Raw genomic sequence first — 27,695 nt, 5'->3', positions numbered from 1 at the left:
TAAATATAATGTAATAAAAAAACAGAAAATAAATTGAAGCTTGCAAACTAGATTTGGGCCACTTACACCTTGAAAATATGTTTGGATCGAAAATCAGACGGCTCGAATCGAAGATCAGACAGCTCGGATCGAAGATCTGACTTACTTTCTTCAGATACAATGCAAGATGCTCCAATGGAGGAGGCGAGGAAGCTGTTGCAATGGAGAGAGGGGGGGGAAAGGGTCGTTTTAGTGCGGGCGAGAGTGAGAGAAGTGACGGCCGGCAAGCAGATAGAGACCGACGATAGGGAGACGATTGTTTTAGCGGGGGTAAGAGTGAAGGAAGAGATGGCAGGCAAGGAGAAAGAGAGAGACGAAGAGACAGAGCGATCGACGGCCGACAGGGAGAAAGAGACCCAAGGCCAGTATGGAGACGAAGGACAGCAAGGATAGGGGCAAGGAGAGGGAGGAATACGGTCGTTCAACCAGGGTGAGAGTGAGATGGGGAGGGGGCCGAAGAGGGAGGAATCGGGTTGTTCAACTAGGGCCAAAGTGAGAGGGGGAGGGGGTCAAAAATTTGAAATATTGGGTTTTTGGGCTCACTCCATATCGCGAGATTTCCCGATAAGTTCGTCTCGAATTATCGTGAAATTCTGGGGTGGCACTTCTTTGGGCACCACTTCGGGCCGAATAGCATTACTCTTATGAACAAATAACAAATATATTAATGATAGCAAAATCGTCCATTTGTTTGTGTACATTCAGGGGAAAATTCCCTGTGAATAGGAGATCCATACCTAATATGTATAAGCTGCAAGTAAACCTACTTACAAAATCTCTAATCAAGAATTCAACCTCAGTCCTGCCGTCATCTGACATAGTCAAAGCTCTGCGAGTCGGGAAAATCGACAGCTTGGCTTGTCAGTCAGGACACCATTCCATCTGCACCAATAGCAATTCAGCCTGATTTCACAAAACTTGCTGATTCACAATGCATTCATCTTGTCCATATTGGCTGCACTAGTCATCGATTAAGGCCACTACCCTGACTAAAGAAATCTGTAGTATAATCTTGGTTACCAAATGCCATTCGTTGAAACAATCTAATTTCTGCAGATTGTTGTGCAGAGTTAAATATTTCGCTTTCACCCAGCCGCATTCCATTGGTAAGATCAGCGGCAGCCATACTGTCAAAAGCTCTCACAACCTGAGAAGATAAGCATTCTTAGAAAAAAAAAAAATTTCTAACCATCTTCATATACCAAGTACAAAGCAAATATTTTCAGGTAAACTGCAAATCTTAGATTACCTGTCCCATTCGTGGTCTATTTGCAGCTGAATGACGCACACAAGCTGCAGCAGCCTCAATCATACGAAACATATCACTTTCTACATAGTTCCTTTCAAGCCTTGGATCCGCCAAGCTTTCAAATTCCTCAGTGTCAAGAGCATGGCTAAGTAAAGGTCGAGCCTGAATGACAATTTCAATTATCTAGTTAAATACACAGGTATAGAACTCTACAAATTGAATTCTCACATTTCATCCCTTGTGTGCTTGTGTCCTGACAATGCAAACCTTGTCCACTGAAAAGATTTGTATACATATGCTACTCAACAACATATCAAGCCTTTATTCCACTGTGGAGTTGGCTACATGAATTCTACATATATGTTATTCATGGGGATTACAAAAAAAAAAAAAAAAAACAGAACTATAGGCACAAGAAGATAGGTAATTCAAAACCTATAGGCACATTCCTGTAGGCATATGAAGAGGAGTAACTCAAATATGTGAACTTCACCCAATATTACTGTGACGTGAGGTCCCCAATTAGGAACAAAAAGAGAAGCAATCTGTTTATCAAATAATTAGCATCTTCAAGGATGCATCATTATACATATAAAAGATAATATTTCTCAGGGAAGAATTATATGGTGAAGCTTTGAACCTAGGTAAGAAACAAAGAACCAAGAAGGCTCTTGCCATATAGCTGTTAATCTGTATTAGCCAGCATACCCTTTTTGCTATGGTTTGGCATGGCTAGCTGGTCAACTTCTAATATGCCATTTAGAATTTATCACTAGAATGGATGTACACATATCTCTACAATTTCAGAACATGCATATTTACTTATTAATCTGTATTAGCCAGCATACACATGATTAATGGTTGATTGACATGTGTATTATGTAGTTACCAATTTAAAAATTAAGAAAAATAGTTTTTGAGTTTGAAGATTGAGATCATAGGCCAACCAATGATATACTGATTTGTATGGAAAAGGAAATTAATGCCCTCTAATTCAGTATGTTGAGAGAATCCTAGGCCATGCACAAGTAAAATTGCCAAAAGAAAAACTAGAAGTGGTAAATATACTGCATCTTAAAATATTTTAAAATTCACAAGCCTTGAAATTAGTCAGTAGTAAATAAACCACCTTTGATTTCCTTGCTCTTCATATTTACCTATACACCACACACAACCACATGCATGCACCAGTGTGTATATTATATATGTACAAAACATAAAAGAAATATATAATTAGGCAGAGAAAAGAAATAGGTGGCCTCTTCATCACCACATAAAACTGAAAGTGTGGTAGACTCCAAAGATTAAGTCATCTTCACTTCTTGCCCCCCTCGCCAGGAACTTTGAGGGTGTGTTTGGGAGAGAATTGGGTGGAATGGTGAATGATGGAAAGAGTTTCTCTTTCTTTAGGAATCTTATTAATAATGGAATGGAAAGGGTTTCCATCCAAACTTCTTCAAATGAGCACATTTGGTCTCCCTCAAATTGGGAGAGATTGGATGGAAAGGAAATTGATGGAAATTATGTTGTCTTTTTATGCTAATATTTTTATAAAAAAACATTTTTATATATCTATTACGAGGGCAGGATTGACATTTGTTGTATACTAATAGAAATTCTTCCATTTTCATAGCTCAAGTAGTTTCCATTACTTCTTCATCTCCTCCTATATCTCATCTCCTCCTATACCAAATGAGGAGAAAAAAATTTCTATTCCATTCCACTTATTTTCATTCCATTTTATCCATTCCATTACTAAAACTCTCCCAAATGTAGCCCAAGGAAAAAGGAACTCCACCATCATCCTCTCTCCCTCTTCATTTAGATGACCCAAACTTTGCTTCATTGTTGGAGTTTTGGTGATTATTAGGCAAGAGATTTTGAAAGAGAGAGCTTTGGAAGAGAGATGGCGTTTTATGGAAATAGATTTCTAGTAGTATTTCAAGAACTCTTAGGTACATATTTATAGTTGCTTAAAGCAACTTTTAGTGCAAATATCTAGATATTTAAGATAAGTATCTAGATATTAGTACACATAAATATAGAACATTGTCTAAATATCTTAGATTTATCTAGCTAACATCTATCATTAGCTAGACATATCTATGATCTTTTTGAATCCCTAGAATTTGTTGGAAGAAGATCATAGCTTCAACACTCATTACCATGGTTCAGATTTGTTGATGTCCAATTAGAGGTGTCAAACAGTTTTCTTATGTGCAGGCCAGCCTACCAGGCTGCCCTTTTTTGGGTACATTTTGTATTATTTTTATCACAAAATAAAAAATAAAAATTACAAATTAAAAGTTTGAATGTACAAAATTTAAAATAGCACACTAAAGTAATGCTTTGTAAGAAATAATATTTGAAGTACAGAATGTACAAAAAAACAAAGGGTAAAAAATTATAGAAAAAATACTGAACTTTTGACTTCGTTTCAATTTTATAACGAACTTTTAATTTTTTCAATAATATACTGAAAATTAATTAATATTTTAATTAAAAATATAAATATAAACTTTTTCTGGATATGAATATAACTATGAACTAAAAAATATGTTTGTCTATATATATCCAAACTTATACATAAAATATATTTTAGATATATTATATTATATTATATATGCATGAAGGTAAAAATACTCAATTTTCACCTTGTTTTCAATTTTAGACACTTTTAATTATATCATTGAAGTATTCAACTTTCTATTTAGTTCAAATTCTATACCACTGTCTCATTTTGTTAAAGTTGACCGTTAAATGATGATATGGCTGCTATGTCAGCAGTTCAAAAGAGGGGGGAGAGAGCGAGGTTTCTCCGACCAAGACAGCAATAGGCAGATCTGAGTAGCAGATCTTCTTCCCTGAATAGAGGACAGGGAAGCAACTGCACAAGGACTAGGTGTAATACCCCGAGAGCCTAGAGAAATTAGTATATATCGAGGATAGTGGAAGAAATGAAACAACACCAACTGGATACCTTTTGGACTGAATGTTGGCAAAGAACTCCCAAGTTAAGCGTGCTTAACCTGGGGTAATCTAGGGATGGGTGACCCCCCTGGGAAGTTCGTGTAAGCCCATCAGGGTAAGTTATTCTGGTCCTTCCTATCGCTCGATACGAGATATTACAAGTGGTATCAGAGCCGACCCCCAACCTCTGAGCGCGGTGGTGGGGCAAACCTCAGCGAGGAGGCTGAGTCCCGAGGGGGGTGTGTGTAGGCCCCTATGGGGGGTGCGTGTAGGCACCTTAGGCGAATCCCACATCGGCCATGCAAGGGGGGAGATCTAGGACCGGTTGTAAGGTCGCATGACGAGGACGTCATGTGCTTAAGGGGGGGAGAATGTAATACCCTGAGAGTCTAGAGAAATTAGTATATATTGAGGATAGTGGAAGAAAGGAAACAACACCAGCTGGATACCTTTTGGGCTGAATGTTGGCAAAGAACTCCCAAATTAAGCGTGCTTAACCTGGGGTAATCCAGGGATGGGTGACCCCCCTGGGAAGTTCGTGTAGGCCCATCAGGGTAAGTTGTTCCGGTCCTTCCTATCGCTTGTTACGGGATGTTACACTAGGGGTGGAGATGCAAGACGCAGCTGGTGCAGAGGTGGTGGAATACATCCCCTGGTAGCAGACATGGTGGAGCAGCCGCTGCTCCTCAACCTTGCAGTTGCCACACACGGACAGAATTGAATCGGTGATGTCAGGGACGGGGTTCTGATCTCTTATTTATCACCAGCATCAGCAAATTAAACATTATAGATGGGCATAAACCCAAATGACTGAACCTTAGGAAGAGGTACATAAATATATATATATATATATATATATAATTTTTTCCCACAAACTAGGGTTTTTAAGAGGAGGAGAAAATAGCCAACGCAAGAGAAGATTGGAACGCCAGAAATCAAGGTTAAGGATCTTTGATGATGAATTTGGTGAAGCTGCAGAAGCAAAGGCGAGAGATTTCAAATTGGATAATTGATCATTGCCAAATTGAAAATTTTGATGATGCCAAGCAAATAAATTTGCAGGAATTGATAATTGCAAAGCAAATAAATTTGATGGTGTCAAGCTGTCACAATCCCAAAGGTACACCTATCAGATCTTCATATCATTATGCCACACCGCCATGAGCTTTTGATCTGCCATTGTCACCGCTGATAGGATAAGAAGAAAGATCTGCAACTCACAGATGTGCCAGCTACTGCCCTGATCAGCCTCTATTCCTCTCTCCTCCCACCCTTTAACTCATGATGTAACAGCCACATCGTTAGCTTATGGCAGCCACATCATCATTTAACGGTTAACTTTAATAGAATGAGACGGAGATATAGAATCGAAACTAACTAGAAAGTTGAATACCTCAATTGATAAGATTAGAAGTTAAGAGTTTAAAATTGAAAACAAGGTGAAATTCAGTATTTTTTTTTTTTTTTGTAATTTAACCATACATAAAACATTTTCTCTCTCTATATATATATATAGAAATAAAAAAATATGACAGTGGCCAGCAAACATTGCTGGCCACTGTTGCAGAACCCCATGGGGGAAGAAACCCCCAAGGCTGGGGGTTTCTGTGGCAGTGGCCGACGATGTTTGCCAGCTGCCATCATATCTATTTTATTTCTATACAACAATAACAACAACATATTCAACCTTTATCTCACTATAATCTGTTTTATTTCTATATATATATAAATAAAAATATGTTATATGTATACAGATATATATAATATAACTAAAACATCTTTTATGTACATATATGGATATATATACATAAATATATTTTTAAAACATAGTTATCTTTGTTATAATTAAAGGTACACTTTTATTATTAAAATATTGATTAATTAAGTTAACTAGAGTTTAATTAACTTCATTAGTAACAGAAGAGGTACCTGAGCAAAAAGAAAAAACTAGAGAACCTCTAAAAGACAGTTTTAAATCACAAAGGGTCTCTGTGCAAATGGCTTAAACTATGGGGGATTTGGGACAATTTATCTACTGTAGAATTGAATGAAACACAAAGTTTGATATACTATTGAAAACAATGAAAGTTCCTTATATGACATTAAACACAAAGTTAGATATACTATTGAAAAAATTAAAAATTTGCTATAAAAATTGAAACAAAGCTAAAAGTTGAGTATTTTTTATTTTTTTTGGTAATTTACCCCATTTCAAATCATTTTTATTGCCTCAAAATGTTAACAGGTTAATAGTCACGAAGTACATACAAACTTGCAGTTTACAAACTATAAGGTACGAAATTTCAAATAATACACCAAAGTAATGCTTATACTAAATAATACCTGAATATATTTTTATTGTTTCAAAATTTTTAACAAATTAAGAGCTACAATTTAAGATTACAATTTAAAATATTGATTCATTAAGTTAACTAGAGTTTAATTTACGTCATTAGTAACAAAAGGGGTACCTGAGCAAAAAGAATAAACTAGAGGAACCTCTAAAAGACAGTTTTAAATCACAAAGGGTCTGTGCAAATGGCTTAAACTATGGGGGATTTGGGACAATTTATCTATTGTAGAATTGAACGAAACACAAAGTTTAATATACTATTGAAAACATTGAAAGTTTGTTATATGACACTAAACACAAAGTTAGATATACTATTGAAAAAATTAAAAATTTGCTATAAAAATTGAAAGAAAGCTAAAAGTTCAGTACTTTTTTTTTTTTGGGGGGGGGGGGGGGGGTAATTTACCCTATTTTCAAATCATTTTTATTGCCTCAAAATGTTAACAGGTTAATAGTCACGAAGTACATACAAACTTGCAGTTTACAAATTGTAAGGTACAAAATTCAAATAGTACACCAAAATAATGCTTATACTAAATAATACCTGAATATGTTTTTATTGTTTCAAAATTTTTAACAAATTAAGAGCTACAATTTAAAATTACAAATTTCCATAATTGCTTTTATTTGTTGAGCTTGTGGGTTAGGCCAAGCACAACCCATAACGGGTCATGCCGGGCTAGGCCCTGGTCGGGGTGGCCTGGCACAGCCCACAACTACGGGGCTGTGTATTGTCAGACTCAGGCTGCATTTAACACCCCACAATTATGCCTTTTCTCCTCGCACCTCCTTTGGCCATTGACTCTCAGCATTTGAAGACAGCCTTTGCTGAGAAAACTGGAAAATATTCAGTTTCTCATCACTGAATTCTAGTACAGCCCAGTGTCTTCAGATGGAGTCCAAAATGTTCCAAAAGTAAAATTTTCCTGTCTGGTCAGTGTACTGTGAAAAATTAGCTGGAAAAGATTTGGCCTTCTCTATACTGATTTTTCACCCCAATCTGAAATTTAACAGGCAGTATAGCCAGTAGGAAAGGTGTTCATAAGCAGGGCTCTGATATGCTCCTAAGTTGCATTCACTGGGATCTGTCAGGTGGAGTCAAGTTTAATTAGCCAGGTCATCAAACAAGCAAACAGCTCAGACTTTTTTCATTACTTCCAATTTCTTCTACGTAAATCTCTATGTTCTCTTCAAAATTTATGAAAGAAAACTTCAAGATTAGAAGCATAGATCTCAAGCTTTGTTAGAGGCCCATAGATAAACTCGCTGCTTCTAGTATTTGAGCCCTGCAAACGGGATGTAGATTTCTGTATTAATTTTCTAATAAATTCACAACATTCTACCACATCTCTATGTTCTCCTCTAAGTTTTGGACAGGAAGCTTCAGGATTTGAAGTATAGATCTCAGGCTTTGTTGGAGGCTCATAGGTGAACACATTGCTTCAAGTAATTGGGCTCCACAAAAGACATGTAAATCACCATTTACCCCTTGGCATCATCTTCAAGAGGGACTTAATTTAGAAAATCAGTTTGCACAGTATCCGTTTGTGTCCCCTATTGGTCAGAACTTTGATTCCAAGGATTCCTTTTTGGATTGGCTTTTTGATTGTTTCTTTTATTTGGGTGTGTAGGAGATGATAAGAACTACCGTCCCTTTTCTCCATTACCTATGAAAATATAAATATACAAATCTCCTATGTACATAAGACTTCTATTACTCATTCTTCTCCTAAGATATTGATAGGACCCTTGTTAGTCACATGTACTAGCAAAGAAATAGGAGGGAAGAAGCAGGGGCAGAATAGGATATTGGGAGAGGGGGAAAGTGACAAAAACAGTTGAAGGGCAAAAAGGGGAAGAGCAGCTAAGGGAGCACGGCTGATAGCTAAGGCCGTTGGAGGGAAGTGTCACTGGATAACAAACTATAAATAAGAGAGGCTAGGAGAATATTGGGGGAAGATCTTTGTGGGAATAGTGGGAGAGTGTGGACCTCTCGAAAGTCCATTTTTGCTTTTCAGTATAGGCTGTTTTCATGTTGTATTTCTCTTGTTTAATTGAAGTAAGATAGACTCTCATCAGGAGCCTATCAATTGGTATCAAAGCATTTCGATCCTAATGGTGAACTTGACTGATCCAGTTGGTGATTTGGAGATGAGGGTGGAAGGCATTCAACTGGGAGATGATGCCATGAGGAGTGCGTTTCAAACAATGGAGAGACACCTAGCGAACCTGCTAGAGCAATTCGCAAGGATGCAAGCGAGATGGGAAGAACAGGAGCGGGCGAGCAAGAGCAAGGGGAAGGACGGAGATCGGCCATCGAAATTCACCCAGGATTCTGAGGTGACGCCTGGAGTTGGAGTGGGCCGAGAGGTGACGCCTGGAGTTGATGGAGGATTGGGTGGAAGCTAGCGACAGGAGGTTCGCGATCAGAGGCTGGAGATACCCGTGTTTGAAGGAGATGACTCGGATAGTTGGGCTGTTCAGGCTGAGTGATACCTCCCTGTAACCCAGCTGACAAAGGTAGAGAAATGGGAGTCCGCGACTCTAGGCTTCGAAGGAGGGGCCATTTTGTGGTCCCAATGGGTGAGAGCGAAGGAGACGAAGAGAGATTCGTGTGGGTAAGAAAGCAAACCTGAAAGACGAAGCCATAGGGTGCCGCCATCGCGTCTTTGCTCAAGTAATGGCGAAGAAGGGGAAGGCGAAGAAGAAAAAGCTAGTGACTAGACAACCACAAGGTGACGGCAAAAGCGTCAAGAAGAAACGCAGGAAGAAGAAGAAGCTTCGGAAATACCAAGCTCCAGTCCCAACCAAAGACACCGCGATGCCAACTCAGTCCGATTTGGATGCCGATGATGATTCCTCCTCCGGTGAGACCAAGCCCGAGAAGATCTAGAAGCTTCTCGAGCCCTACACCAAGTACCAGCAGATTAACTTCCTTATCGATGCCGCCGTGCCCGACGCCTTCCTCTTCACTCGCCTCCGCGATGCCGCGGATCGCAACATATCTCGTCGCAAGCTCGTCGTCTATGGCCTCGTTTGGGACACGACGCGAGAAACCTTAGTCTCTGCCTTCAAGTCATACGGCGAGATTGAGGACTACAACGTCATCTTCGACTGGGTCACGGGCAAGACCAAGGGCTACAACTTCGTCCAGTTCAAGATGAGACGAGAAGCGGCCAAGGCATTAAAGCAGCTAAGGAAGAAGATCGGGAGTCTGATGTCAAGGACGACGAATCTAGTAATGTCCAAGGAGGGCATCTTATCGATGATTGGGGCGCCATCAAGGGTCCAGCCATCTCCTACCACTTTTGATGAGGTGTTCCAGTGCATATTTGACTATATAGAACCTTAAGTTAAACCTGATTTTGTCATCCTTGTTGCTCGATATCATGGCTCTCGTCTTGCGTCAGGTCCTTCACCTTCACCATTTCAGCAGACTGGACTAGATAATGATCTAAGAGCACAGAAAGTTGCACACGTCTTCTGGGTCCACTTTGGGTGCTACTATTGTAGAAGCAGAGAATAATCATGAAAGTGAGGCACATGAAAATAAGGAAGACTTGAAAACAAAACTGAAGGAGTTGCTTCGAGAGAGGTCTGGCGTTTTCAACTCTGAAAATTCCGAGGAAGACAAGGGCAAATTAGGGGAGCCAGGATGGAAAGAGAGATATTATGAAGAAAAGTTTTGTGTCAAAACTCCCGAGGAGCTTGAGATGATACAGAAAGATGTTGTTTTGAGGTACACAGAAGGCCTATGTTGGGTTATGCACTACTATTATGAAGGGGTTTATTCTTGGCAATGGTTTTATCCTTATCACTATGCGCCATTTGCTTCTGATCTTAAAAATCTAGGCCAGCAAAAATATGGAAAACTGGTAATTTGGTGGAGTCTCACCTTGAGGACAAGGTGAGTTTCATGGGCGGAAGTAATGATAAGACCCTTGTTAGTCACATGTACCAGCAAAGAAATAAGAGGGAAGAAGCAGGGGCAGAATAGGATATTGGGAGAGGGGGAAAGTGACAAAAATAGTTGAAGGGTAAAAGGGGGAAGAGCAGCCAAGGGAGCATGGCTGATAGCTGAGGCCGTTGGAGGGGAGTGTCGTTGGATAACAAACTATAAATAAGAGAGGCTAGGAGAATATTGGGGGGAAGATCTTTGTGGGAATAGTGGGAGAGTGTGGACCTCTTGAAAATCCATTTTTGTTGTTCAGCATAGGCTGTTTTCATGTTGTATTTCTCTTGTTTAATTGAAGTAAGATAGCCTCTCATCAGGAGCCTATCAGATATCTCCTAATTTACAGCACTAGATTACAATAAAACTTAACTAATTTACAGCTACAATAACTTGGGATAACTCGAGTGAATTATCCTCATTTATAAGTGTTGAATAGCTGAAATAATTATCTCCTAGCTTCTCTATCTCCTTGAAGCCTTATCATCGTAGGCCTTATCTTCCAACACCCCCTCTCAAGCTGAGGAATATATATCAAATATTCCAAACTTGCCACGAATTGATTCAAAGTCTTGCTTTTGCATTGCTTTGGTCATAATATATGCATGTTGGTCTGCAGTTGGAACATATGTTAATCTGATATCTCCTTCTTCTATTTGCTGCTTTATAAAATGTTGGTCAATTCGAACATGCTTCATTCGATCATGTTATACCGGATTGTTGACAATGTTGATAGCTAATTTGCTATCACTGTATAGTAGCTTAGGAGAGGACACTGACATAGAGAGAGATCTTCCATCAGCCTTTCTACCCATACCATCTCACAAATTGCTTGAGCAATAGCTCTATACTCGACTTCAAAACTGCTACGAACTACAACCTGTTGTTTCTTACCCCTCCAAATTACTAAATTGCCCCACAATCTTGTACAATATTCGAAAGTAGATTTACTATCTTCCACTGCCCCTGCCCAGTCAGAATCAGTGTAACTAATTATTCCTTTTTCTTGGTTCTTCTGGAATTGCAACCTTTTTCCCGGAGTCCCCTTTAGATATCTAAGAATGTGATAGGCTACTTCCAAATGTCTCTTAGTGAAGAGATGCATGAATTGACTAACAATACCTACAACATAGATAAATAAGCTCTAGAGGCATGTAAATAAGCTTGCCTACCAAACATTGGTACCTCCTTTTGTCAACTCGATAATCTTCCTTTTTTTCCCTATTCTTCCAGTTAGGCTCTAGAGGCATGCTTGCAGGTTTACATCCTAGCTTGCCAATTTCTTGTAGCAAATCTAGAGTGTATTTCCTCTGAGATACAAAGATGCCCTCCTTGCTTCTTGTTACTTCCAATCCTAGAAAGTACCGTAGTTCCCCGAGTTCCTTCACCTCAAAAGTCCTTCTAAGCTGCTTCTTTAGTCTTTCAATTTCTAGGTGGTTGTTTCTTGTAATGATGACATCGTCTACATAGACAATAAGTATTGTTCTCTTCCCATCTTCTGCAATCTTGGTAAATAGGGTATGATCTGCTAAGTCTTGTTTGTATCCAAGTTGGTATAATGTATCACTAAACCTCTTAAACCAAGCACAAGGTGATTGCTTTAGCCCACATAGGGATTTTTCCAATTTACATACCTTGTTTCTGGTGTGATCCATCTCAAATACTGGAGGTATCCTCATGTAAATCTCCTCTTCCAATTCCCCATTTAGGAATTTTTTTATGTCCAATTGATGCAACTTCCAATCCAAATTTATTGCTAGGGATAGCAGAACTCGGATTGAGTTTAGTTCTGCTATAGGGGCAAAAGTTTCTTTGTAATCCAAGCCTTGAGTTTGAGTGAACCCTTGTGCAACTAGCCTAGCCTTGTGTCTCTCAAGGCTCCCGTCTGATTTATACTTCAATGTGAACACCCATTTGCTGCCAACTGCCTTCTTTTCTTCTGAAAGATCCATGATTTTCCATGTGCCATTCTTTTCCAAGGCTGCCTTCTCTTCCATAATAGCCACTCTCCATCTTTCATCCTGTATGGCTTGATGGATATTCTTTGGAATAGAGACGTTATCGAGATTGATAGTAAATGCCTTATATGAGGGAGATGGTTTCAAGTACCTGAGGAATTCTGTGATTGGATGTTTAGTGCATGTCCTTCTTCCTTTTCTTAGGGCAATGGGAATGCTCAGATCATCTTCATGCTATTGTTGGTGAGTTTCATCATCACTCATGATCATCTTTCCTGGACTTACCTCCGGGTTGGAGTGATTGGTTGGCTGAAGTGCTGGAGGTCACCTTGAGTAAACCTTAAGAAGAGGTTTATGTAGGCCCCAATCACCTTGTTGAATCTCGGTCTCATCTCTCTCCCCCCTTGATGGTTTAGGAATGGGGAGGTCAATTTTGAAGTTGAACAATGTTTAGATCTAGGCTAATGAATTGCAGCAATAGGGATTGGACTGAAAATGGGATCTGAAGGTGAAGGAGTAGATGGATGAAGAGGCATAGATATTACTTCACTCCAAACTTCTTTTGGGGTACTGTTGGATTTTGTGTCACAGAAAAAAGGCTTCTTCTCAAGGAAGGAAACATCACATGAGATAATAAATTTTCTGGTAACTGGATGATAGCACTTATATCCTTGCTGAGTAAGGGAATATCCAACGAATACACATTTCAGTGCCTTTGGGTCAAGTTTGGATTGGTTGAGCCAATTTTGATGCATGAAAGTACATCCAAATACCTTAGGAGAGAGAGTGTTTAAGGCCCTAGTGTAGTGAGGAAAGAATTCAAGGAAAACATTTAAGGGAGTTTTGAATTGAAAGACTTTTGAGGGAAGTCGATTGATTAGATAAGCTACTATAAGGATTGTTTCTCCCTAATAGGAGTTTGGAACCGATTAAGTGAATATAAGTGCTCTTGTTGTTTCAAGCAAGTGTCAGTTCTTCCTTTCAGCTATCCCATTTTGTTGGGGATTATAGGGACAAGAACTTTGGTGGACAATACCATGTTCATTTAGGTAATGATCAAAGTTGTTTGAGAAGTATTCTCGGCCATTGTCGGTTCTTAAAAGATGAATAAAGGATTGAAAAATATTGTTGACCATTTGATGAAACTTTCTGAACACTAGATAAGTTTCAGACTTGTCCTTCATTAAGAAAACCCAGCATACCCATGTTTGATCATCAATGAAAGTGATAAACCGAGTGTTTGTTAGGTTTGGGATTTTTGCCGGTCCCCAAATGTCACGATGTATCAAATGAAATGGTTGTGAGGGTTTATAGGCTTGCTTGGTGTGAGTACTTTGAGTTTGTTTTGCAAGGATACAATTTTCACGAGAAATTCTGAATTTTATTGATAAAAAACGAAGGGTACTCGAGACTAGGGTTTCCTAATCTTTGATGCCATAAAATTAAATCAGTTTAAAAAATGGTAGCTAAAGAGGATTGAACAAGTGACCTAAATTCCTCTTGGTGATCATGCCTTGATATTTGATGTAGACCTCATTTTTCTTCAACTTTGTCAATCCTCTTCCCCAAGGATATGTCTTGAAAAACACAACGAAGGGGATAAAAAATCATTGAGCAATTTTTATCTTGAGTAATCTTGTTGACTAACAGAAGATTATATCTTAAGTTAGGCACATAAAGCACTGATTTTAGACTTAGCCCTGCTACATATGTTGTCCCTTTACCTTGGACTAAAGACTTAGTCCCGTTAGCCATAAATACTGTAATACTTTGATCACAAGGTTCATAATCCGATAAAACTCCAAGATCACCAGTCATCTGGTCTGAAGCACCAGTATCTATTATCCAAACCCTTGTAGATAACCTTTTAAAGAATAGAGAATGACTGATTTTACCTTGCTTAGCCAAGAGAACTCTTGAGTTGTTGTTATTGTTCGGACTTTCAGCCGTCTTTTGGACCTTGTTTTGATTCAATAGCTGCTGGAGGACTTCTAGTTGTTCTAGTGTTAGAGAGAATGAGGCTGTGGTCCCTTTTTCAGATTCCACCATGTAAGCGGACTGTCCCACCTTTCTTTGGCTCCTAGGTTTCCAATTGGCTGGTTTCCCATGCAGCTTCCAGCAGGTCTCTCAAGTACGATAGGGTTTGTTACAATGGTCACACCATTGTTTATCTTTCTAGTTCTCTCCCTTAGCTGTAATAGGAACCCTTCCGCGAGTTGTATTCAAGGCAAAATTCTGAAGTAGTCCTTCATTTGTTGAATGGCCGGGCAACATTACCTTCTTTTTGCTCTCCTCTGTTCTTACCTCAGCAAACACCTCTCTCATGGAGGGAAATGGCTTGGCTCCAAGTAATCTTCCTTTTACTTCATCTAAATCCGAATTTAGACCATATAAGAAGTCAAATATTCGTTCTTTCCACCATTTTGTTGAACTTCACTCCATCAGCTGAGCATTCCCACTTGATCTCATGGAAGAGATCCATATCTTGCCATAACTCGGTCAAGGTATTGTAATACTCAGTTACAGAACTATTACCTTGCTATCATGGATCGAACTTGGAAGCTTTGAGCCGTATTCTCAAGATCTAAATAGATCTCTTGGACCGCCTTCCATATTTCACTAGCCGTCTCATAAAAGAGATAAGTCCTTCCAACTTTTGGCTCCATTAAATTTACTAGCCATGCCATGACAATGGCATTCTCAGCTTCCCAAACTCCATAGCTTACTGATTCAAGACTAGGCCTCGCTGTGTCTCCAATTAAATAGCCTACCTTACCTTTTCCCTTGATCACGAACATAACTGATTGGGACCACTCTCGGAAGTTGGTTCCATTCAACTTATGCAGAGTGATCTGTAGAGAAGATCCATCAAACCCCGTTACAGCCACTAGAACTTGGCTACTTTTTGATGGAAGAGGGATTGATGCAGAAACCTCACTAGGTGATGGATCTTCAGCCATTGAAGATGAGTTCCTTTATACGTTGAACTCTATTTTATTGGATGCCACAAGATCATATGGCTCTGATACCATGTAGAAATTTGGTAGAGAAGATAAGACTTACCGCCCCTCTTCTCCATTACCTCTGAAAATATAAATATACAAGTCTCCTATGTACATAAGACTTCTATTACTCATTCTTCTCCTAAGATATCTCCTAATTTACAGCACTAGATTACAACAGAACTTAACTAATTTACAGCTAGAATAACTTGGGATAAATCAGGTGAATTATCCTTATTTGTAAGTGTTTGAATAGCTGGAATAATTATCTCCTAGCTTCTCTATCTCCTTGAAGCCTTATCTTCCAACAAGGTGAACAAGTAAGGAAATAAATAAAGCTTTTTTTTCTGTAAATAAATAAATAAATCTTTACTCATAGCAATCTGCTATTTTAGTTATATGGCCAGTAAGAGGATTTTATTTGACCTGGTAGAAACTTTTTCCTATCAGTATTTAAGATTCCTAGGAAGCCTCCTGAAGAAACAGTTCAAGAGAGAAATTTTGTACGCCTTTGTATCAGCCATGAAAATGCTCAAACAGCATTCAGTAACGGTCAGGTAAATAGATTGGCTACCAAACCCATGCCTGATGACATTACATTAAAGAAATGACAAGCTTAACCAAGTAGATCAACTAAACCAATCCTACTTATGCATGTCTGGTCAAGGTTAAAGGTGATGGTAAGAGAAAACTCACAGCCAAGCTTTTTTCCAAAGCTTACCCATTCAACTAAACTCTCCTCTCCCAAGGGTTGAGATGTATCCACAGGCTTGCGCCCAGTAATTAGCTCCAGAAGAACAACTCCAAATGAGTATACGTCAGATTTCTCTGTCAATTTTCCACTTGATGCATATTCAGGAGCCATGTATCTGAAATAAACAATGAAATATTTAGAAACATCTAAGTTAAAACTTCGGGAATTACAAAGAAGGATGGTTAATCTACCCAAAAGTTCCCATAACGCGTGTCGTTACATGTGTATTAGCATCAAGAGCTAATTTAGCAAGCCCAAAATCAGAAACCTGTGAATGGAGAAACAGATGTGAATATTTTACATTTTACATAAGAGGATTACAGAAATGAAATTTGTGAAAGCTAAATATACCCGGGCTTCAAAATTGTTGTCCAACAGAATATTTGCTGACTTAATATCCCTGTGAATAATCCGAGGATGGCCTGTCATGCATATAAAATCAATAATGCAAGCATAAAATGCCAAATAAAATAACAGCTACTCAACACTTTTATAGTGACAGGATAATGCGCTTATCAAGGAAACGAAATAACACATTAGGACTTCAGTTCCATCTATGTCATGATAATGTTCAATATTAAAAGATAAGGTTGTTTACATCAGTTGAAAAATTCCGTTCAACACACATGTTTCTTGTATGGTACTGTTCATTGAGTAGCAATAAGTCACTAGGGGTTTGATTATCATACAACTTCAATTATGTGCTGGAGATAGAACTTTATGTTCCTGTCCTTGTAAATTGTATTCAAGGTGATTTAAGGGATAGGAGTACAGCTCTTTTAGGTTTTTTCCTTTTTTTTTCAAATGGCATTCTTCAAACTTACTCAAGCATAGGGCATGGGAAGCAAAAATGGTTCTATTTGTGATCAAATGAAGTAGCTTTTTTGGCTTTGGTCATTCTATGATGCATTGTGTGATAAAGGTAGAGCAAATTTCTCTTGGAGGGTTTTGAGGAAGTCAAAGTTTCTTTTTCTTTTTCTTTTCTTTTCTTTTTTTGTCTAAACAACATCACTTTGGTACTAATTTGGCATGATATACCCTGAGGAGGTGAGGCTATATATTGTGAGTGAATGTCGCTATTTAGATAGAAACAGTGCATACTTGGTAGATCATCTTCTTCACTATTTAATGGCCCCATATACTAGGAGCATGTTCTTCATTTTTTGTGTACTGAACACATGGATTATTTGTGTACTCATAGGGGCATGCTTGCCCAAATAGGAAATAACATGGTGTTTGGATATATGCGTATCTGTGTTTTGCAGCACATTTGGCAAGTTAGAGTCTTAAAAGTGAAGAGGCACATTTCCTATCTTAAGGAAACAGTCTCCCTCCCTCCCTATGACCAAGAGAGGATCTTCCTTCTCCCTAGAGCTTTTTGCTCCCCCCCCCCAATTGACCAAGAAAGGATATTCCTTCTCCCTAGAGCTTTTTGTTCATTTTGTTTGGGATGCTTATCTATAAGTAGTCTCTCTGGTTTGTCTGTATAAGGCAATTCTTTTTGTATATGCCTACTTGACAAAAGAATAAAAAGTACCTACTCAAAAATATCATATGTGAAAAGCCTTTCTTAGAAGTTCTTGTTGATATATCTCTCCTTAAAACCTTTTCCGATAGCACGTTTCAGTGATGCATTACTAGTGAGCATGTTTATTTCACTTAACCTTTTTCAACAGCATGTTTATTCACTCAAGTTGTCTTGAAAAACTTTTCCTCACTTATTATGGTGATGCATTAATGCATTATGTTCCATTGACCATGACATGAAATCTAGGTGACCAATGCTAAGACCCCCACAACACAAACTGGGCTTTTACTCTTGGTATGCATATTTTTTTAAAAATGTTAGTGGTGGTATAGTACCTAGTGCCGTGTTTAAAATGAGGTAAGTCATTTGAAGTTTAACTAAAGATCATGAGCTACCCAGTTTTTGAATGAAAGGCATCAAGTTTTTTAAATTTAAATGTAAACATAAAAATGTTTAAAATGCAGGCTGCATTTATTGGAAAAATTATATGGCACACATGGGGGGGGGGGGGGGGGGGGGGGTTGCAATATATGTGGGATATTATAGGTAAGATTTCTTGGATTGAGCCTTGAGTTGAGCTTGGTGCAATTTTGGTCATTTTGAATTAATGTAGCATGTGTTAAAAGACAAGTATCACACACTCAACTACCATTCATTATTTGTCATATTTGTTTTATTGTTGATTGACATAAAGTATAACACAATCATGGTTGAGATAGGTACTTAACATCAATCATATGCCTCAATCCCACTAGGTGGGGTAAGCTACACAAATTGTACATCTCTATGTATGCCCATATCTTCTATAAATCCATTACATCTTATGTTATATTTACCGGTTCCCCCACCAAGTTTTCTTTGGTCTTCCTTCATCTCTTTTACTACAAACTTTCTCTATTTCATCTACTTACCTGCATCTATCCAACTTCTTCTCACATGTAAAAACCATCTTAATCGCATCTCATGCATTTTATCTTCAATAGGCCCCCATTTCAATCTTATTAGATATAATCTTGTTTCTAATTTTCTGTTTTCTTATGGATGCACTTCCACCATGACATGGTATAGTTTTTTGTTTTCTAATTTTGTGTTTTCTAGTTAGCACGTTTATCTTATAATTTTGTGTTTTCTTGTATTTTGCACATGATCGTACTTGTTGTCCAATATTGAGCCACACAACAACGCTAGTTTTATAGTTGTCCGATAAAACTTTTAGTTTAGCTTTAAAGGGATTTTACAATTGCATAAAGAGTAAAAATAATAAAATAAAAGATAAAGTTAACCCTTTATCTAATAGCTTAAATTTTTAGATAAGATAGTAGTTAACAATTCAATATGGTATCAGAGCAAGCAAAAGTCTTGAGTTTAAACCTCATTGCTAATCCAATATTTAAATTGTTGCACGTATTTGGACTAGTTACGCAATGAAGCCTTGACACATGTGAGAGGGTGTGTTGAGAGTAAAAATAATAATATAAAAAATAAAATTAACCCCCTATCTAACTTAAGCTTTTAGATGAGATGGCTGCTAACAATTAAATACTAAGAAACTTTAACCGTCTTGGCTTGATTTTATGAGTAACATCTCCAATAAATCTCTCCCTTTTTAGGACAATTGATCTGAGATATCAAAACTCATTTTTAATTTGAACAACTTGATCTTCAAGCCTCACATCACCCACACTTCTTTCTTAACGAAGCTTACATTCCATATATCCAATTTTGGACCTACTCAAAACCTTTAGATTTGCACTTTGTGGAGATTAGGCTTCCGTTTGTGCCAGCAAAATCAAAGTTGGCCTTATTTACAGAAAAAAAAGATAGCCTTTGCATTGGCATTCAGAACACTCCCTGGCTCTTTCCAACCTTATTGTGCCCCCCACCAAGTTTCAGTTTCTAAGGGTCCCCTGTTCTCGATTTAGCCTTCACCAACACAAACCTTTCTAGATTCTCTCTCTCTCTCTCTCACCTAATTTTACTTCTATAAAGCCCTAATTCTTCTTACTTAAAATTCCCATCAACTGAAGAAATTTGAAATTCACACTGATTTCAACCCTTCTCTGCAAGAGAGAGTGGAGCATCAGATCTAGAGTTGTTTCTCTCAGTCTTTTTGTCTAGCTTGCCAAGGTGTACAAACACAGTTAAATGAAAAGTTATCTTTGAACTTTTAACTTATCAACCAGGCTAGAATCATTTTCTTTGCATTAACTTGAGATGAAACTCCCTGATTTTGTGTGTCGTTCTGAGTTATTTTGTTTATTGAGCTACGCACTCAAAAATTACGCAAATAAATAGATCCTGTTTGTTTCAGTATTCTTGTTAGCTTCTCAGAAACTTTGCATTATTAAATCTACAGTTTGATATATGTTTCAAATTGATCTGAAAATCTTATTCAAGACCATTGTGTCTCAGGGATGGGTGGTGTTGAGTGTAGCTTGGCTTATTGACTTCAAATTGGAGAACTTTATTTCTGTATTTTTAACAAAATCTGGAATAATCTTTAACCGATTTCTTTTTGAATGTTCATCATGTTGGTTTATCATGGGAACAATGATGCAGGACAGCCAATGAAATTTGCAGTAGATTGCAGAAGAAGAGAAGAAATTGGAGGAGAGGATAGGAGGAGACGAAGCACAAGGGAAGGAGAAGACCGAGTCTAAGAGAGAGAGAGGAAATAATCAAGTTGTATTCAATATCAATCAACTGATTTTCTGAATTAGCAAAAAATAAAAAATCACTGATTATCTCTTAAACCTATTTACAGGCTGAAGTTCAACTAATAGATAATTACCCTATATTATAATTATCCCAATTCCCAACAAAATAAATAAAAGTCAAAATCTAAAAAAAAAAACAAAAAACAAAATATCCTATAAAACAGCTGTAGAATATAAGGGTTTGTTCACTGGGATTTTTGTTTCTGACAATTTCTTGTGATGCTCCTTATAGGGTGTTTTGGCTTAACATGGGTTTAATCTAGATTTGTTGCTTAATTAAAAGATTAAGAAGACAAGTTTCATGAAGTTGGTCAAAGGCAAATCCTACAGAACGCCTAGTGCTTAATCTTGAAATCTTAGTTGTTGCGTTAGGTCAAATGAGTAAACTTTGGTAGTAACATACGGCACAACAACTCTATCTTGAAATTTCGGAGTGTCACCTGGCTTTGCTTTAGTAAACTGGTGACTGTATAATGTTTTTCTCCTTACTAAAAGTAAGCTACTGAGTTCCAACTTATGGTAGCAACAGAGTAGAATCACATGCCTATTTTTAGAACTGTTACTTCTCCATGATAAAAGTATCTCATTTTCTTTCCTGCATTGCTTATTACATTTCTTATTGATAGTGAATTTGGTTGATTTGTGTCAAAACATTGTTTGCTGACTGCCATTTGGACAGTTGGGTTTCACTTTTGGCTAGTGTGGTTAGCATGTTGTGGACGATTTCAAATAATTTCTGGTTGGGAATTTGGTTATAGAGATGGGCAAATGTCTGTAAGACTATTTTGCATTGGCCTGTTACTTTGTTTAACAGTTCTCACTTGATTAAATCCTAAGGAACTACCATTGTGTCACTAATTCTATCTTGTTTGCAATTTTTTACATGTATAGGATGGTAGATGTACTTTTTGCCTTGCAAATGGTGTTCGATCTTGAGTAATGGGCCATTCATTCTTTTCAATGTCTGCCAATTTCATCTCTACTCATTTACCTTGCTACTAAATGCCCTTGGGTGACCAGTTCCTATACTCAATCCACTTCTCTTACTTCTATCTCTCACCCTTCTGTCTTGATTTGTTCGCTCAGGACCTACGTGAGTCATATTTTTGGCATGAACGTATCAACTATAATTGTCGAGTATTCAATCCTTCTACTGTACAGTTTGTACTGTGACCATGCAAAGTTTACTCCAGCGTGTATGAGATACACAATGAGGCATGTTAGTTTGAGATTTACATTCAAGGAGTTGTAGTTAGGCTTACTCCAACTGTGCTTGATTTTGTGGGATAACTAGTAAAGTATTATCTAGAGTCTTGGGATACCATTACTGACTTTGGGCCACAAAATCCATCCATATGTCTAGGTGGTTAAAACTGCAGAGAGGATAATAATTTCTTCTATGTCTACCCTCTTGTAATCTTTCCTTATTCTAGATTTTATCATCCAGCCTTCACTTTATTCTTCTGACATCTTTATTGAATGCACTTCCACAATGCATTTGCTAAAGTTATGTACATAGATTTCTCAAGGGTGATCTCCGTGACTATTTTTGCACCACATAGGTCCTCATGTACTAGAGTAGGTCTTCCCTGTGGTCTGCTCATCATCAACTTGCTCGCAAGAAGGTTGGTTCAATTGTACAACAAACCAAGCCCTTTATGTTCATTTCTAACTTCCTACTCGTCCTCAGATTGTTGGTAAGACTTCATCTATGGACCCTGCTACATCTTGTATGCCAGTCTTCAGATTTCATCTCTTCTGTTTCACAATTCGATCCATCATAGTTGTAGGCTCCCATTTCTTCTTCACCCTCCACCATTCTTCTTGGATTCTTAATAAAATTCAAATGATGGATGCTCATCAAAGAGTGCAATTCAGTCAACTCAACAATGGCTTTACCTAAATGAAGAAGCAAATTGATAATTGCTTGAGAGAGCAAACTATTGTCAAAACAGTGTTTATTTCAATCGAGATTTAGGAGAGACTATTATTGTCACACTTCTGAAGACAGCCATCAAGGTTGCTGTCGAGCTTGGTGATTTTCTCAGATTGTTACAGACTGTTGAGCAGTACACATGATGATTCTCCTCATGCCTGATTGATTTTCTCAGATTGTTTTTCATGATGATTCTCCTCATGCCTGATTCTGGGATTTCTTGAACATGCGGGGAGTATGGTTTTGAGTAGGAGTACATCAGTTTTTTTCCTAGTAAGGAGTATATCATTGTTTCATATTGTCTCTAATTCATCATGGGACATTTTTCTGTCAAAATCACATTTTAGTATGATGGGATGTTTAATTTGATTATACTTATTGTCTATCAGATATAATGGCATATTTGGGTCTTTCTAGTTCCACCAGAAATTAGATTGACAAAGCAGGTTTTGGCACGGAAACTAGCTATCAGTAGGTTTATATATATATATATATATTGTGTGTGTTTTATCATGAATTTTCTATAGGCGAGATAGGTTTTTAGTTGGCAAATTCTGCTCGGAACACATGTTTGATGTATCATATTATTTACTGAGTTATAATCCATCACTGGAGGTCAAATTTTCAGGGACTTTAATGGTAAGATGCTCAAGCATTGACCATGGAGTGTATGGAGCAAAGTAAGAAACATGCCAGCACTTTAAGAGTATCACCAACAAGTTGCAGCTCTTAAGTGGCTGGGATGTGAAAAATATTCAGAAACCTTAGCAGAAAATGCCATGGCTGCAAAGTTACGAGATCCAATTCTTTAGATTGCATGCTAGAGCTAGAACTTCACGTTCCCCTTAAACTATATCAGGGTTTAGTTTAAGGGATAGAAGTGCAGATATCCCGGGTAATCAGTAAAGCTATTCCATACAGGCAAATCTGGATTTTAGGTGGTTGATCTTTGAGCACATACACTTTTTGAGATCAACAGAGAGCAAAACCATCTCTAAATGAGATCCAGGATGGTGTGAGAGTCTGATGTAGAGGAAGATCCACAGGACACTACATTGCAAAGTAATGCAAATAAGGAGAGAACGCTAGGCAGTTGTTAGATTGGGATATGTCTGTGTGATCTCCATTTGTAACCGTTAATTTGGTTTAGCAGATTTTTTTTTTTCAGGTCTGTGATACCATATTTTTTACGCTTCTTGAGTTGGAAGGTTGTCCATTTATTATTAGGTTGCCCTTACCATGTATGATTGTTGTACTCATGAATATTAATTGGTAGATTTGAGGAGTAATTAGATTTAGGGCTGAATTCATGTATTGGATGCATCGTGATTGTTATTTCAATAGTCTATGGAAAAATATCCCAATATGAAAGGCAATTGATAAACTTCAGAACTTCTAAAATCAGAAGCAAATATCATGCAATTTTAGAAGTAAAAATGGTTGTATCATTTTTCTTTGTGGTGACAAATCATATTAATAAATAGAGGACAATATTTAATGATTATATTCCTCATCCCATGTACTAGGATTAGATTACTGTTATTTCTTGGTTCCCTTAAATCCAATGTAGAGTTGTGAGAGTCTCGTGAATGACTTGGCAGCATGTGATTTTAAAATGAGAATTTGTGTGACTTTGTACCTTACATTTCCTTTTCTAAAACTTCCTATCTGGTACTTCTTTTTGGAGATATAGATGTCCAAATTAAATATTCATCAAATTTAAAAAAGCAAGAGATATAAAATAATTACAGTCTTCATGCAGATACGCAATTCCACGAGCTGCACCAGCAGCAATCTTCACACGAGTTGCCCAATCCATAACTGGCCTACCTTCTTCTAGAAAAAAAAAAAAGTCAAGAATAACCACCAACATCAGTTAGCAACAATGACAAACCAAAATTTCAAATTTAAAAAATTAAAATTTACCGTGAAGATGGAAGTAAAGAGTGTTATTAGGGACATAGTCGTAGACAAGCAGCCTTCGGTTCTCAGAAATGCAGTAACCCACAAGTGAAACCAAATGTCGATGGTGTATGCGACTAATAATTTCAACCTCAGCTTTGAATTCTCGCTCCCCCTGTCCCCCACCTATATTTAACTGCTTTACTGCCACCTCTCTCCCATCCACCAGGCATCCTTTGTACACAGAACCAAATCCCCCTTCACCCAAAAGATTATGGGGCGAAAACCCATTTGTAGCCTCAACTAGCTCTTCAAAAGTAAACCAAGATCTTGAATTTCCCAAACCACCTGGCTCTGATGGTGAATATGCAAGATCACTGCCAGAACCACTTTGAAAATGAGGTGTTGAAGTCTGTGCCTTTATCAAGGCAGAATCTGATTGAAATTATAAATCATCATTTCAGATGTCTCCCTTAAGACATTCAATAAGCATTATAAGGAAATGCAAGAGAGAACATTCATAAGTAAAGATTAAACTATATAATACATTTTAAACAATTACCTGATTTGGGGGAAGAGCCCATAGAGGTTGGCATGACATACATGCCATTGAGACCTGAAGTTCTTCTCTTTTTCTTTATCATATACCACGCCACAATTCCAATCAGACTTAGCAATAAGAAACCTAGGACCAAACCAATAGCAACAGTGCCTCCTGTCCCAAGGCCCCCATTACCTGAGGAGTTTGATTTTTCTGTTGCATTGGTACTAGCATCATTGGTAGCTGGATTACCTGAAGATGGAGCTGGGACTTGATGAGGCAAAGGGGAGGGTGGAGATAGATGTGAGGAAGGAGGTGGATGTGTTGATGCCTTTGGGGGAGAGTTTGAGGATGGCGGAGAAGCTGGTGGAGATCTAGGAGGTGGAGTAATCAAAGGAGGTGGGGGTGATTCAGTGGGTGGCACTGATGCTGGTGGGGGAGGTGAACTTTGTGGGGATGGAGATGTTGGTGATGGTGGTGAATCTGGGGGTGGTCCAGAAGCTGGTGGTGGTGGTGAATTTTGAGGCGGTGGAGATGTTTGTGGCGTCGGTGAATTTTGGGGTGGTTTAGAAGCTGGTGGTGGGGGTGAGCTTTCAGGTGGTTTTGGTGATGATGGGGGTGGAGAACTTTTAGGAGGCTGTGATGATGTAGGGGGAGGTGGACTCGTGGGTGGTTCTGAGGGTGGTGGAGGGGGTGAATTCTTTGGAGGTGTTGAAGGTGTGGGAGGAGAAACCTCCGGTGGAGTTGATGATGGTGGTGGTGGAGAATTTGGTGGTGGAGAATTTGAAGGTGGAGGAGGAGGTGGAGAAGGTGAAATGGATTGAGGAGGTGGAGGAGGAGGTGGAGAAGGTGAAATGGATTGAGGAGGTGGAGGAGGAGATGTAGGCGGTGGTGAACTTCCACCTGTAGGCGGTGGAGGCGATGGTGAGGCTGGAGGAGATGTGGAATTTGTGCTTGGAGGTTGAGCAGGCGGGGATGGAGTAGAAGGTGTCCCGGTGTCCGGTGGATTTGCATTGGGCTGAGAAGATGGAGAAGAAGTAGAACGGGCTGGGGGAGGAGAGGAAGGCTGAGGAGGTGGTGGGTTGGATGCAGGTGAGGCAGCAGTCGGTGGCGAATTTGGAGACGGAGAAGTGGTTGCCATCTAATCGGCAAGGAAATGTACAAAACAACAAATTGGGCTACATCATCATTAGAAATCTCCAACCATCCATGATAACTTTGCGAGATTCCTAATGTTGCTGTCCAAAAACAAAATTCAGGATGAACCAAAATCTAATAACAATCACTTATCTGATTCTGCAGTTCCCACAACTCACTGCCCAAACTCTGAATTTCATCAAATAACTCACCCAATAGATCTCTGTACCCTGTCGAGTTATTCAACTGTCAGACGAGAAACAATGGAAGTTTTCAGCCTCCTGTAAGGTTAAGTCATGATCCAGACGGCTAACGCATCAAAGCAGTTAACAGGAAGCTCCTCCCTATAACAATGCTTAAAGATCAAGCTCCCCACGACAAAACCAAATGGCCCATACACCACCAAACTTCACCAACCCATCTACCCATTTCATCGATCACCACACCTGCAATCCCTTGAAGTAAAGATTCACCAACACAATTTGAGCAGATCCTCAGATCACCAAACACTCGTAAGGGAAAAAAATAAACCAAATCACTGAATCCCTTCAAGACTAGAAACCCATCGACCAGATCACTGACTAGAGTTGCAGTAACCCTATAACAACCCTAATCAGCATGTACGTTTTGGGCAAACACCGAAATTCCAGATTCACCAAAAATTCTGGGAATAACTCCAAAATTCAGTTCACAAAAGAAGCCAATGCCAAAATTCCCAGAAACTTTACCTTTTTCACTCTAGAGAATCACTACTTTCCCGACTTCCAGCCAATCTTTGTTTTCAAACTTGCCCCAAAAATGCTTCTTCAAAGCCAAATATACGGAAACGGGAGAGCCAAGTGAGAGCGATCTGTGGAACAAGCTCACCCTGTCTGAACATGGAAACAGACAGAATAAGTTTGATTTTTTGATTCTATTTTGCATAAAATAATGCGGATTGTTTGCATTCGATTGGTTTTAACGTCAAATCAATTAGAAAAGTAATTAAACGTAGATTAAAGACTGGGAAAAGGGCGGTATGAAACGTAGCGGATATGCTAGTGATTGTCAGCGCTTAATTTCGAAAACCCAAATCTACCTTCGCCATCAATGTTTCTTTCTTCGCATTCCGAGCTCTTCTTTGAATTTTCCCCACTCGTCAGAACCGTCCTTGTCCCATAAACGATACGTTTACAGTCGTCTCACCTGTCTCTTTTCACTTTTCAATCCTAAATGCTAAGGTGAATTAGCTTCTTACTAGAACATGGAAAAGGGTAGAATGAACTTCAAACGCGAAATTAAATTAGTTTATCATTCTACTTCTAGAACATTGATTATGTTTGCAAAATAACTCAAGGAGATGATGTCAACGTTGAATGCAAGACCCCATCTTGATAGAAATTAGGTTAGTAATCTTATATATAACATGTCGGTTGCACTAACGGTTTAGACAATAATATTTAGGAATGTTCAGTATGTCTTGGACTGGCCTTAGACTGGATTAAATTGAAATTGAAATGAGTAAAAATTTTAGACTAAAAATTAGATTGTATAAGGAATGGATTAGACCAATCCAATACAATTCGAACCATTATTATATATAGAGTATTGATTAATAATGTTAAACTTATAAAAGAAGAACAAATAAAACTAAAAATTAGATCGTATAAAGATGGGA

General features: G+C 38.3%; 1 protein-coding gene across 5 annotated transcripts; it reads right to left on the bottom strand.

Moving 5' to 3' along the window:
- Nucleotides 1-681: 681 nt before the first annotated feature.
- LOC127806402 (proline-rich receptor-like protein kinase PERK9) lies at nt 682-27,308 on the bottom strand. Of its 5 annotated transcripts, none has more exons than XM_052343666.1 (10): nt 27,117-27,296; nt 25,781-26,910; nt 24,923-25,741; nt 24,385-24,795; nt 24,208-24,294; nt 16,629-16,699; nt 16,469-16,545; nt 16,245-16,392; nt 1,289-1,450; nt 682-1,186 (listed from the first exon to the last, which is right to left on the bottom strand). In XM_052343666.1, the coding sequence occupies exons 2-10, from the start codon at nt 26,040-26,042 to the stop codon at nt 1,004-1,006; spliced, it is 2,220 nt and encodes a 739-aa protein (XP_052199626.1). In that variant the 5' UTR covers nt 26,043-26,910; nt 27,117-27,296; the 3' UTR covers nt 682-1,003. The 5 variants fall into 5 exon arrangements, with proteins under 5 accessions (XP_052199626.1, XP_052199627.1, XP_052199625.1 ...); XM_052343667.1 differs by having other exon boundaries at nt 24,923-25,672; nt 25,727-26,910; nt 27,117-27,293; XM_052343665.1 differs by having other exon boundaries at nt 24,208-24,291; nt 24,923-26,910.
- Between the last annotated feature and the right edge of the window lie 387 nt (nt 27,309-27,695).

This window comes from Diospyros lotus, chromosome 7, assembly GCF_014633365.1.
Source record: "Diospyros lotus cultivar Yz01 chromosome 7, ASM1463336v1, whole genome shotgun sequence".
NCBI lineage: Eukaryota > Viridiplantae > Streptophyta > Magnoliopsida > Ericales > Ebenaceae > Diospyros > Diospyros lotus.
Note: the sequence above shows the minus strand (reverse complement) of the source record. Positions and strands in the feature narration are given on the sequence as shown.

What these genes read in the sequence shown, in the direction of transcription:
- LOC127806402 (XM_052343664.1), bottom strand. Translation starts at nt 26,042, where the DNA reads ATGGCAACCACTTCTCCGTCTCCAAATTCGCCACCGACTGCTGCCTCA. An exon ending in TCTTTACTTCCATCTTCACG is followed by an intron (nt 24,295 to 24,384) that starts GTAAATTTTAAT and finishes TTTTTTTTCTAG; the next exon opens with AAGAAGGTAGGCCAGTTATG. An exon ending in TGCGTATCTGCATGAAGACT is followed by an intron (nt 16,700 to 24,207) that starts GTAATTATTTTA and finishes TATGCATGACAG; the next exon opens with GCCATCCTCGGATTATTCAC.